Here is a 12,892-nt window from a genome sequence, read left to right on the forward strand (position 1 = left end):
GAAAAAAACCCTTTGGAGAACTCCTTGACTTTTATCTCCCACCATGCTCAAGGTGTTTTGCTCCGTCACCTCCCACAGTTGCTGCCCAAGGTGAGCACTTGCTTACAACACCAAACGCCAAGAGGAAACAGATGTCCTCTACCAAATCTTTCCAACCAGCTTTTACCCATAGCACACTCATGGCTGGGAGGTGCAGAATGTAACAGTAAGAAACTGGACCCCATGATATAGTTTTGGGGAAGGATGCAGACTTTCTGAAATCTAAACACTTGACTTGGATCGAAAACCCTCCCAGTCCTAATTAAGTTCACCAGGCTTGGAGCTCTCTGGCTGCCAGATGTGGAGCAGAAGGCCAAGCAGGCTTTTAAGGGGCTCCGGCTAGGTCAAATTTGGTTTTGCAAGCACACACTTCTACAAAAAGCAAGATATACCACTTTGTTGGGCTTTTTTTTTTTTTAAATATGAGATTAAAACAAATAAAGGTCAATAACAGGGTTCATAAAATGGGAATAAAATACCAATGGAAGCAGATATTTCTAGTCTCTTGTCTACTGCAAGCACTGTTCAGCTGCGGTAGTACACTGGGATCCGAAAACAAAATCGATGAGGTATTGCTATACGCACTTTCCTCATCTACACCAGGAGAAATGCATCACATGAAAAGTATATTTGTTCCTTTCCCTTGTTTTGTTTTTTTTTTTGTTGTTTATTTGTTTTGGAGTTTTGGGTTTGTTTGTTTGGGTTTTTTGACACTTTCATTTGCAATTCTCAATGCCACTAACAAGGCTGCGGGGTTTTCCTGCAAACACGCCGTGACACTTTCCCCATTTCAGGATTACCTTTTCAAGTTCTGCATCCTGGAATGGGAACTGTCCAACTATTTTCTTATAAACCTCTTCATTTGTGACTGGGATGGGACTGTAGTTATCTGAATCAAGTATATTTCTACAAAAAGAAAAGAAAAGTTAGAAAGACAGCTCTGTGACAACAGACCAACCACAACTTTGCAGATTTACTGCTCCGTTGGGAAGCTCTTAAGAAGTAGGTGCCAGTCAAAGATGTGATCCCATGGGCCTAAACTTCTTCCCACGTTTGTGACTTGGAAATCACCTTTGCTGCAGCCGGACACAAGGATTTCTCCCAGCTTCCAGCCTTCATTGCGTAAAGCCATGACCAGAGTTTAGTGGTGCTTTTAGTCCAGACTGGAGCTTCAGCAGCAGGTCCCGGTACAGCCCAAGTGAGCTTCAGTCCTGCCTGACTCGAGGAAGATGCAGGCTGAGCTTCCAGGGCATTGACAATCCTCCAGCCCCTCTTCCCAATGCCCCATGCTCTAAGACACACCAATCCTCCTGGGATGTCCTGGAGGACCATCACAGGACGAGCTGGTGGCTCCCGAGCGCAGCGTGGGACCCTGGATAATATATTGTGCCCTACCTGTGGGCAACTGCTCAGCTCACAGACGGCCTACGGCACCAGCACCAGGATACGCCACCGACGTCCCGAGACGCGTGTGGCTCGGTGCTGGAGCAAGGGCACAGTAACGCTACTGCAACACCAGATTTTTGCATCCTTCCACCTATCGACTGTCAAAGTGAGCTCCGTAAAACCATAACCTTATCCCTCTGGGATGTAAAACCTCTGGTCTACACCCATTTATTGCACAGATCTCACCACACACAGGATCCTCACAACTGTATTTAAATTGGCTCTCCCTGGTCCAAGGAGAGCCCAGGCTGAAGCTTACTGTTCCCAAAATTTAAAAATGAGCTTGTAACTAATCTCTCAAAAGATTTTATTTATGGGCCAAAACTACTCTGTAAGGTACATCTCATGAGCTTGCTTAAAGAGCTTCTTACCTGAAAACTCCTGACCATTTCTTCAGCAGGGTTTCACTATACTGGTCTTGGATCTCCAACAGCATGTCAAAGAGCTGGTTCACCGGGAAGCCGTATCCCTGCAGCGGGGTGGAGGAGGAAAGCAGCTTCAGGTAAGAAGAAGTCCCCCACAGGCAGCTGAAGATTATTTTCTCTATGAACAGGGAGCACATGGGCAAATTCTCCCCTACCACCACCACAGAGGTGAACGGTGCTGGTGGAGGGATTTAGGTGGTGATTTACCGAGGTGGTAGGACCAAGGGCTGTTAAAGGCTGGGCTGGACGTGGGCAGGAGGCACAAGGGCTTGGCAAGGTGGCCAAGGCTTGGTCCTTGCCCACGGGCTGGCCAACCCACGCATAGAGCAAACCAGGCTGTCCGTCGGGCGTCACAGTTCATGCACCTCAATGCCAAAAAAGAAGCCGGGCCACCACAGCAAGCCCACATCATCCATAACCCCGCCGACGGACACCATCTGCGAGCAGCACAACCGTTGAGCGAGATAAAGAGCAGTCGCCAACAGCCGCGTACCTGGAGTGTATCTGCAAAGAGGACAATGAGGTTCTTCAAGTCTAACACCAGGCTCGGGTCCGAGCAGTAGGACTGCAAAGAAGGGGAGAAATTAAAACATGGTTTTAACTGCAGCACGCAGGTAAAATATTGCCCTCAGCCCTCCTGCGTTATCACTTGAGTGATAATAAATACATAGGCACGCCGTACAGTCTTATGATCAGCAGCTTTTATCCTACAGCCCATGCCCTAACGTTGTACAGGGCAAGGGAAGGCACGCTGATAAGGGTATCTCTCCTCGTAACACACCGCTCTTGAGGCTCTCCATGATGAATAAGGGTTTTGGTTGCTCTAGAGATACCTGAAGTGTCTCTAAGATTACCCAGGAGCTGCCGGGGAAGCGAGAGGAGATGAAGCAAATCAGCGCGCTGTCATACCAAGACGACAGCAGCGCCTCTCATTTAATATTTAGTGTGTTGTGTCTGACGGTAACGAAGCATCGCAGCGAGGCACCCCCGAGCCCCGTGCGAAGGCTGCATTGCTAAGTGGTTCAGGCTGAGAAAAAACACGCTGCATGCCTGTATTTCAGCAGCATTAATGGTCAGAGCTACAACACAAGTATTTATTGCGGGTCAGGACAGTGCTTGAAACCCTAAAGACACAACTCAGCCCAGTGACAGCGCTGATCGTCCCCCCAGAGCCACCCGTGCTACCCACAGGCTTCGTGCGCGCTCTGGACGCAGCAGACAACCTCCCTGTGCTGAAGTATGTAAAGTTTCAGACAGACTCTTACCAAATATAGAATCAGTGATCATAAGCTGGAAGGAGAAACAGATTTAAAGCTCACTGGAAACTCAAGGAGGAATGACTCCATTAATCAATGTGAAAGACTGGAAGAGACACATTTTCCATTTCACTGTCCAAAAAAGAAAGTCAGAAAGAAAGATAGTGCCCTAAAGCTATCAGAAGTGATAAAAGATGTCCCCGTCTGCAGCAAGGAAGAAAATCCAGGCGTAAGTTTGGCTGAATGGGAAGAACCGAAACAGCCTCACCGACGTAAGAGCCCTCCATCAAGTCTCAACGGCAATATGGGATGGACGGCACTGGTCTATATGGGAGCTGTAGGCTGAGCAGTGCATAGAGATGACGGTGATGAGAAATCATCTAACATTTCGTGATTACCGAAAAAAAACTCGCCTGGCAGCCACTTCGTGCATTAAGTTTGGCATCACTTAAAACAACTTGTCATGGCAACAAAGCCGGTAAAATTAAAAAACACTGTGTTTGTACCTGGCTTACTCTCACGGCTTTCACCTAGCAGAAAACCCCACTTAAAAAGAAAATAAACACAGGTTTACAACCTAGCGGGGTGTACTTCTCTGTGTTTATCTCCTTTCATAACACAGAAGCTTAAGTGGAAGGAGGCAGCTTTCCAGGCAACACAACTGCCGTGCCGGACGGAGCCGGAGCGCCCCGGGAAGCCTCTGCGGTCCCTCACCCCAACGAGCTCCAGGTCCATCACCTGGATTCTCCCCACCTGCATAGATAAAGCCAAGCAGCTCTTCAGCAACACTGCCCAGGGGCGACACGCTCAGCTGAAGTCAGGGGCACGGAAATGCAAAACTCAGTGTGGTTTGGAGGAAGCAGCGTATTGTGTCTCCAGGCAGAAATTTTAGGGGTTTCTCAGCAAAGAGCAACGACATCGTTATCACTTGGGTACCACCACGTGCGTGTTACCACTTGGGTACCACCACGTGCCTGTTACATCACGTTAGATGCAGGCCAGCAGCATCCTCGTGCTCTCAGGCGGCACTGTCGTCCCCCAGCAGCAAAGGGATTTCAGTTATTTAATACTTTGTTTTTTTTCTGGAGAAAATGGCCCAACGACTTGAAAACAGACTTGCGGAAAGTCATTAATGCTTTTTCTTTTATGGTCAAATACAATTTTTTCATCTCATTAACCAATAGGGTTTTCAGAAAACTCCAGTGCTCCCAACTGAACCAGTACAACATTGTATCAGGTCACACAAAACTGGAAGAAAATTGTACATTTTTTGCAATTAGCTTTGGGTTTTTTGCTCAAGCAGAGAAATACCAAAGCGATAAGCAATTTTTCCAAACTTCTTTCAGTATTAAAGAATAAGAAGTCTATTTAGTGCCTTTTTATGCCCAAATGATTTCCAGTTTGATAGCAGCCCATTCACTGCTATGAACTTTAAGGGAATATCAAACAGGGTCACAATTCAGTGTGCCATATAGACACTTTTTTCCCCAGTTTTCCAGGACAAACCGACTCCCTCTGCTGGTACTTTTCAAAAGTGATCAGTGAAGTAACGGGAAAAATATCAAACCACTATTTTCTTCTTTCCAGTCCCCCAAAATATTGAGAGTTTCATACAGGGGATTGCCATGCATCAAGAGGCAAAAAAAGCTGGAGAAACCTTTTGAGGAAAGAGCAGCGTATTTTCATGTTATTGTTTTACAAAGGGTCATTGGAAAAGAGGCAAAACAAAGAATACTACTGTAAAAGCCAGTATTTCCAGCATGTCAAGTCATACTCAAGCAACAGCTGAGCGATCCGGGGCTTTTACTTACTGAGTGTGTTCTTAGTGCTGCAATAGTTTTTGATAACGCCATCTCCCACAGCTCATCAATATAGGCTCTATTTACCAAGCCCTGCGTTGTATGCAAGATGTGATCCTCAACTACAAAAAACCTAACAGAGAGGAGAAAATGGCACTGTTATCAAAAGTTACAGGTTTCGAGACATCAAAAGAGATCTGCAAACACCACGTGCGAGGGATACACACATCCACAAATCTCCAGAGCAAGCTCAGATTTGCAGTAGCATCTGTATCAAATATAGCCAACGCTAAACACTTTCTTCACCTATTTTTAACATCGCAGTATTTTATATGATGTTTCACTGTATTATAGAAGTGAGCTAAAACACAGTTGCTCCTAGTAATGTCACTCTGTGTATACACACAAAGGCAGAATTTCCCCTTTCTAAGTTCTCCACCCCGTTATTTGAACAAGAACTGCTGATTAAACTCTGCTCCAGCCAGCAGCAATCGCATTACAATTGGTTAACTGCAGGGAAAAATACTTTAACTGCAGGGAAAAATACTTTAACTGCAGGGAAAAATACTCTCGCGCCCGGACACACCACACGCTCACAACCATTTAAAGGCAATCAATTCCCTCCAATCTCCAGTTATCAAACTCGCTGGCCAAAAAGAAACTGTATTTTTCAGGAGCGAGCATGGCACCGTACATTTTGAACGGCAACGCACAAAATCTTAGCTGTGTTTTGTTGGGGAAAATCAGCCCAGGAGCACGGAGCTGTGTGAGAAGGTGAGCAGCACACATTGCCTTTGCGATGCTCACAATCAGACGTTGAAATTATTATTGTTAGCTGAAGAAATTTCAACATCATACCCTATCTTTGCTAGATTAGCGGTCTTAGGTTGCCTCCTCTTAGAGCTCGGCTGGTTTTGGAAGACTCTTGCCAAATTTGAGTGCAATAATGAGAAGCTCACAGGAATAGAGGCTTGAGAATCACCTCCTTTACCAGGAAAATAATCAAAGAATAATTATCAAATACTAAAGAATAATTAAGGCAGAGGGCCTATTCATCTCATTAGTGGGGCAAGTAGATGCACATAGTCCACAGAGATTATTTATCCTCAAATTCCCAGAAATGCGCTTGCTGGTACAAGAGCTGGCAGGTTCCTCCATGCTCCCGCTAGTGACACAGTGGAGTTCATGGGTGCTATAAAATACACTCTAAAACACTTAAAAAGCCCAAACCACCTTTTTTTTTTCTTCCTGTTTTGGCTCCATTTAAAGGACCCTCAAAAAGATCAACATTCCCTCCTCTCTCTTTCTTTTTGGGCTCTTCAACAACAGAGCGCACACATATTTAGTGAGGATATATATAAAAAGAGTACCTACCCTACAATTTGATTAAAATACTTCCTGTAGCCATCTAAAGTTTCATGCTGCAACAAAGAAAAAGTGAGCAAAGATTAAAACAAAGGTGACCAAGAGCAATTGGAAATGAATCAGAGACCACCCACCGGCAACAACACGCCCAGAGATAACCCTCCGCTCCTCCATTCGGCAGAGCAAGTTTGGGCACTGCGAGTAGGGGACCATCGTACCATGTTTGAAGGAGGCTGCAGGACCAATCTGGCTTGTTTTCTTCTCTGCTTCCTGTAGTAGTTCTCAAAGGTCTCTCGGGCACCCTGGAAAACAGACAAGATTAATTCCAGTAATTATAATAGTTTGCATTAACCGTTAACTTGCAATGTACCGCATTTACCGTCAACTTGCATTTAAGATGCAAATCTCATACTCCTCCAGCACATCTGTGCAACGCCTTCCTGCAAAATTCAATCCAAATATCAGATGACAAAAAGTTTTACTCTAGACACCAAGTCAAAAAATCAGCTGTTCAGGTATAGGAGTATCCGATGAACTCTTCTGTACCCATTTTCCAATATTGCCGTGCAGATGTGGTACATGGAGGTGTGCAACCAGCTTCTTTACCAGACCATAACATGGACAAACTTCAGATTTACTTAACCGTGGGGGCAGCGAAACAACCAACTTCTGGTGTTAGCAGAATGAAAGAGGGGACAAACAATGCCAGGAATTCTTCCCCTGATTCAGGGGTGCAAAGTGATGCAAAGCCACAAACATCAGGGAATTTAGGAAAAACGTGCTTGTGTGGGTTATAGCCATTTATGAGACCGGTCTATACAGTTGGGAAAAATAAAACAGGTTTTTGAGCTCTTTTTCTCCCAACTTTACTGTGGGTCTGAGCCTCCAGAGGAGAGCCGGTTAGTCCCGAAAGCCGAAGACCTGAGCTCCCCTCCACGGGCATCGCCCACCCACGCTGGGCGCTGCGGCGGGGACCTGAACCGCTCCTCTGGGGGCTTCTTCTGTAGGTGGCTTGTTTTACCAAGCCAGGCTACATCTGAGCATCCCCACCCAGGCAACAAACCCGTGAGGATCCTCAAATGCCATCGACCTGCTGAAGCGTTCAGACGTCCGCCTACCGCCCCGGTCCCCTAGGCTATGTAAAACCTTGCCGTTTTATCCCTGCCTCTTCCTCCCTCCTCCACGCCCGCGCTGTTTTATGTCTGAAATTGGATTATAAACACTTCAGAGAAGGGACAAGGTCTTGCTTTGAACTGTTCCGAGCCCAAAAAAAAAAAAAAAAAAATCTCATTTGGAATTCACAAAACAAACAACGCGCAACAACAAATCTCACCTGAGCAAGGCACCAGCCGTCAACCTTCTCTACTACACCAAAATAAATTAATTAAAAGAAAAGCCTGATGCTAATTTAATGATTCTCCACCTACTATGGCATTATACAACCTGGCTGCCTTAGGATGCCCTCGACTAAAGGGGTCTTATGAAATGTCTGCAACGAACCCTTGAGGAGCTGTTGCCTGACTTGCTCCTTGTCTTCTACAAGCTGGAGCTCAACGCTTAAACAAAAATTCAGCCTTACTGATGGGCCCAGGAGCATTCCCACCCGGTACTGCCCTTCCCAACAATGCTAAAATTCATCAACAAAACCCTTCTTGCGACCATGCACATGCATTGCAAGGATTATGCAGATTTATATCATGGATTTTGTCTCTCAATTATACTTTTTATCCTAGTTGAATATCAGGGGTGCACAATACCAGGATGAGCAGCTCCTGACCCATGCCGGGCACGTCCATCCAACCATCAGTGGTGCCAATACCCCGGGGCAAGGGACAAACCAGGATCAGGTATAAATCCAAGTCTTTCTCCTGCAATCCCACATCAGCTTGAATCTACGAGTAATCTGACATTTTAAGAAAGCTTTTCAGAAACAGAAACTATCTGGGAAGCAGCATTTCCATGTCGTAAGCCTTCTCAATTCTCCCAAAAGCTGTTGCTTTTTTTTTTTTGGGAAGAGTCATGAGCCCAAAATCACTGATCTACAGGTTAGACCTGGAACAGGGAGAATTATTACAATTTTTATCAAGCTCAGTGCTAGCCGCCTTCAGAGGACCTACAAGCAGGGAGCTCTGACCTCCCTTCGAGCTCCTCTCCCAGGCCTGGGAGCCAGTGCTTCCTAAGATGCTGGTGTCACCCATCTCCTCTCAATTTTGGCGGTGCCACAGGAGAACCAAGACAGAACGGGCTGTCCCGCTCCCACCCTGCCACTGATGGGACCGGACTTAAGATATTTATTAAATCCTGCTGTGCCTCATCTCTCAAAACCTACACAAGTGGCACAAAAAACCCTGATCATCTCCATCCTGACCATGAGAACAACTCATCTCTGGTAGCATCACTGAGATGTTTGAGTGAAGCTACTCACTAACTTAGCGCAGCCCGCTGCTACCAATGAATTTGTGGTGCAAATTCAAAACTGAAGGTATTTTTTTCCCATTTCTTTAATAAATTAATGTATGGCACCATCAAAGGCAAGAGCACACAGAAGTTCAGCCACAACCACCAGCGCAGCCGCCGCGGCAGTCGGTCGCTCACGCCAGCCACCGCGTTTAGCTTTACGCAACATCATATGGAAGCCAGTGAGTAATTAATTCCCCGTTACTGAACACGCGTGAGCTCCATCTCCCCAAGCTACGCAGGCAAGATTTTGTGGTGAACTCGAGGACTTACTGGAAACTTGGAAAGCAGTTCATCAGGAGTAGGAGGCCGGTCTGAAACCAATCAGCCCTTTTAATACCAGATTTTGAAGATTTCTGCTAAGGCTACGCCACAGCAATTCAGTTCAGCTGAAATCACTTTCCCTCATCCTTCCAACTGAGCTCCGAGAAGAGATCATTCCTGCTCACCCCACCCTCACCACGCATTTCTTCAGGAAAGAAAGGCCAAGAAGTCATCCCACACGCGGCTCCACTTCCAGCCCAGCTCTGCCCATCCTCCCATCGCCCTGCGACACCTCAGGCCTTATCCTGTAGCTGTTCACCTCTAAAAAAGCTTCTCCATTTGATGTGACCGCTTTCCCATCAGCTCGTCAGGAGCACTGAGAGGATGGTGGAGGTCACCAAGTGCTGGGAGAAGCAGAAGCCACCAGATCGTGGGGAACAGGGCAGGGGGAAGCACGCGTCCCCACGGCCGAGAGCCAAAACCCCCAACTCCATCACTCAGCTCCTTCCCTACTGGAGACAAACCCCAAGCCAGGTTTCTATCCCTATTTTACTGATGGCTTTGAGGAAGATGAAGCATTTGGACCAACTTCACAATATTCTCTGAAAACTAAACTATTTTGGATTGCACTTTCAGAGGAAAAATTGTTTTCCACAGACACAAGAAGCAAGAGTGATCTGAGCTGGGCTGGAGATACTGTACGAAGGATTCACTATAAGCCTGCCTCTCAACCTTGGAGGGAAGCCCCTTCAGCCTCACAGGGTGCTTAGAAGGTTTTGGATGCCAGGTCCTCCTTGTTCCAACCCAACAAATGGCTTTAGCTGTAGTAGAAGAGAAGGAACAGCAAAGACCTTTGAAAACATTCCCAACAAAATGTAGACCATATTCACATTTTAACAGTTTCCCTAAAATTTATGGCCTAGAGACCTGCCAATTTGACCAAACACATCTCCCTCCCAACGCACTGTTCCCTGTATTTTCTTTCTTGAGCCTTTTTTGACTGCCCCAAGAATTAGGGACTCTCTCATGAGAAGCTACTCCAATGAAAAACTTCTCCTCCCAAAAAATCTCTCTTGATACTATCCACATTTTTCTTGCACATAATTTCATCCTTTTCTCTTAAGCGCATTCCTCCATCATCTCCCTAGATCCTTTCATCGCTCATGTATTATATTCTCCTAAAAATGGGATGTCTTTCTTCCCCTTGGTGGCAGTTTTAGCTTAGACCACCCAGTTTTCCACATTTGACCTATTTAGGACTATTCAACTTATCAGGTCTTCAGATAATACTACTGCTCTGTACTCTATTTTTTAATATTGTTTTCCTCTGGGTAAAAAAAAAAAGAAAAAACGGCAAAAACCAAACAAACAGAAAGAAACCACACCAAAAAGGTATCCAGGACAGACTACAAGACCCCGTATTTTATAGACTATTCATCTAAAACACCACGTAGCATTCGCACTTCAACCCCGTTCTCCTCTCCCAGCCCCATGCCTGGTGATTTTTCACATTTAACTAATCCCTTCCTTACCTCCAGTTTTCAAAGACAACATTTTGGGACTTAAATGCTGTATGTAAGGAATTGTGAGAAGTGACTTTGAGAGCATCACTCAGGCTCTCCAGGCTCAGCCTCTTGGTCCAGAGAGGTACGCCATGTGCTTGGAACACATCTTGGGCTGAAGAAATGATTTGCTCCAAAATCTCCCGAGTGTCGCAGCACAGTACCCACGTGGAACAACACCACCTTCATCAACCAGTGCTTTGATAAAAATACCAGACCGGAGCTGACCTGCATGCGAGTACATAAGCTCGGAGCTGTGTACGCATGTGCCCTATTCCTGCTCTCCATGTCCCCTCGGTGGGAAATGCTCCAACTTCTTTCTTTCTTTTCCTTTCTCCTAAAAGCAGCTATTTTGCTCTGTAAAGATGCATTGCACCTGCAACGTTTTTCTTTTTCAACAAAACCTGTGGTGCACGTGCAGATCTCAAGCGGCACATGGCAGGTCTGAGAACGAGGACCACTTGGGAAAGACTACTGAAGGAGCAACTCCCAGCCCCAACCTCTCACGGACTTCCAAATCCACCACCGACCTTCTGCGGAAGCAAGACGCTGCTAATACATATGGTTACAGAGGCAGCATCCTTGCTCCTTCTGGGTTTCTTGTGAGCTCAACCCATGACTTGGGAAAATCAGGTACTCATGGTGGGGAGAGGAGAAGGAGGTCCCGTTCCTATTCGTCTATTCAGTTTTAATGAGAATAGGTTTCACCCAATTCTCAATCTCTTTAAGCAAGCAGGAAGAATCCAAAGCTATGCTTCCAAATGACACATTTATTGTAATCGCTGGTCCAGGAAAAACCCTCAATAATGCCTCATATTTTTAAAATTACCGGGCAGAACTTTCTTTCTCAAATTAGCTTCAGAGTTCACAGAGTTGGCAATGAGAGGCAGATAATTAAGATCGTAGATGAACACCACATAAGGGAAAACAGAATATAATCACAAGAATGCAAAAACAACAGCTGAAAAAAAAACCAAAAAAGCTTCATAATTCAGGAGCAGCAGAGAGCTGAAAGCAAATCTAGTTGTGAATTACAAGGGGAAAAACGCGCTGTAAGTTTTATTCTGCTGTTGTCCTCAGCAAATAATTAAAACGCCCAGTAAAATGGGACTTTCTGGATCCAGAACATGCAGATGACAATATTTTGGATTACTAAACTTCTGCTTACCTGGAAGCAGAAATGCACCCTGTGTACTTCACATAATAATAATTTACTTACTCCATACAACTGGGTAACGCATACCATCGATAACCCATCACTCCCATGGTGACATTATTGGCTGAGCCATCTCAAACACTTCGCACTTGCAACATCATTTAGGCCGTTCCCCAAAAAGGAGTGGATCTTCTAAGATCTTACATTAAAATGTCATTACAATGACAGTAAGCAAGGCGATGTGCTATGATAATATACGCTGAGTAGATTCCTCCCTTGATAAACCCAAGTTGTGCTGAGATCAGTGTATATATGTGGAGAGCAGAACAAGCAGAGCAAGACCCAATTCACTTGTAACAGCCTAGTTTCCAATCCATCGGGGAATGCTTTTGTAGCACTCGAACCACAGACCACGCCATTCGCATCACTGCAGCTCTGGTTTAAGCAAACAGCGATGAATTTGGCTTTCCTCCTTGTTAGAGAGAATCTTAAACCCACGGCCCATCTGGATTTAGTAATGTATTAGCACTAGCTACTGCACGACCTGAGCTTCTCTTAAATTTATCTCTGGCTTTCACTGGCTCTTCATCCTCTTTTGCCTTTGGTCCACAAAAATTCTCAGGCACATGTTTCAGGAATTCTCCCGTCTTTAGAAGAGATGTACACAACATCTCACAAAAGCACAGCTCCACTTCTACACAGCCCATCTCAAGGGCTTGCACAACTGTCTCCCAAGAAGCAGATCAGTATTCATCTACCTGTGAAAGTCTGCCTTCAAACGGCTCCTAGTTCACTTGGAGAATTTACTGTGGAGCTCCCAAAACATTCTACCTAAGTTAAGATGTCGATGACTGATCAGCTTGATGGGTACCTGGTTGGTACCCATCCATACCTGGTTGGATGGTTGGGTTCAGAGGGTTGTGGGTTAATGGGTCATGCTCTACATGGAGGCCTGTAACAAGTGGAGAACAACAGCTGGGGTTGTGGGACCTGCCTTGCTTAAAGTCTTCATCAATGACCTGGAGGAGGCAATGGACATGGTCTCATCCACTTTGCAGATGAACACAAATTGGGGGAAAAGTCAATACACTCGAGGGCAGGGCCACCATCTGGAGGGGTCTTG

The 12,892-nt window shown here is 45.7% G+C and overlaps 1 protein-coding gene across 3 annotated transcripts in view; it reads right to left on the minus strand.

Annotated features, from left to right (window-relative positions):
- The window catches only part of EXOC6B (exocyst complex component 6B), a 307,149-nt gene that overhangs the window by 119,263 nt on the left and 174,994 nt on the right, over window positions 1-12,892 (minus strand). For all 3 annotated transcript variants that reach the window (XM_075148335.1, XM_075148336.1, XM_075148333.1), the window contains 6 exons: window positions 6,549-6,632; window positions 6,340-6,386; window positions 4,978-5,098; window positions 2,404-2,475; window positions 1,857-1,954; window positions 840-945 (listed from right to left, as the gene is read on the minus strand). In XM_075148335.1, the coding sequence (XP_075004436.1) occupies window positions 840-945; window positions 1,857-1,954; window positions 2,404-2,475; window positions 4,978-5,098; window positions 6,340-6,386; window positions 6,549-6,632 (528 nt within the window). The remainder of the gene's footprint in view (window positions 1-839; window positions 946-1,856; window positions 1,955-2,403; window positions 2,476-4,977; window positions 5,099-6,339; window positions 6,387-6,548; window positions 6,633-12,892) is intronic.

Source organism: Calonectris borealis, chromosome 4, assembly GCF_964195595.1.
Source record: "Calonectris borealis chromosome 4, bCalBor7.hap1.2, whole genome shotgun sequence".
NCBI classification, from domain to species: Eukaryota; Metazoa; Chordata; class Aves; order Procellariiformes; family Procellariidae; genus Calonectris; species Calonectris borealis.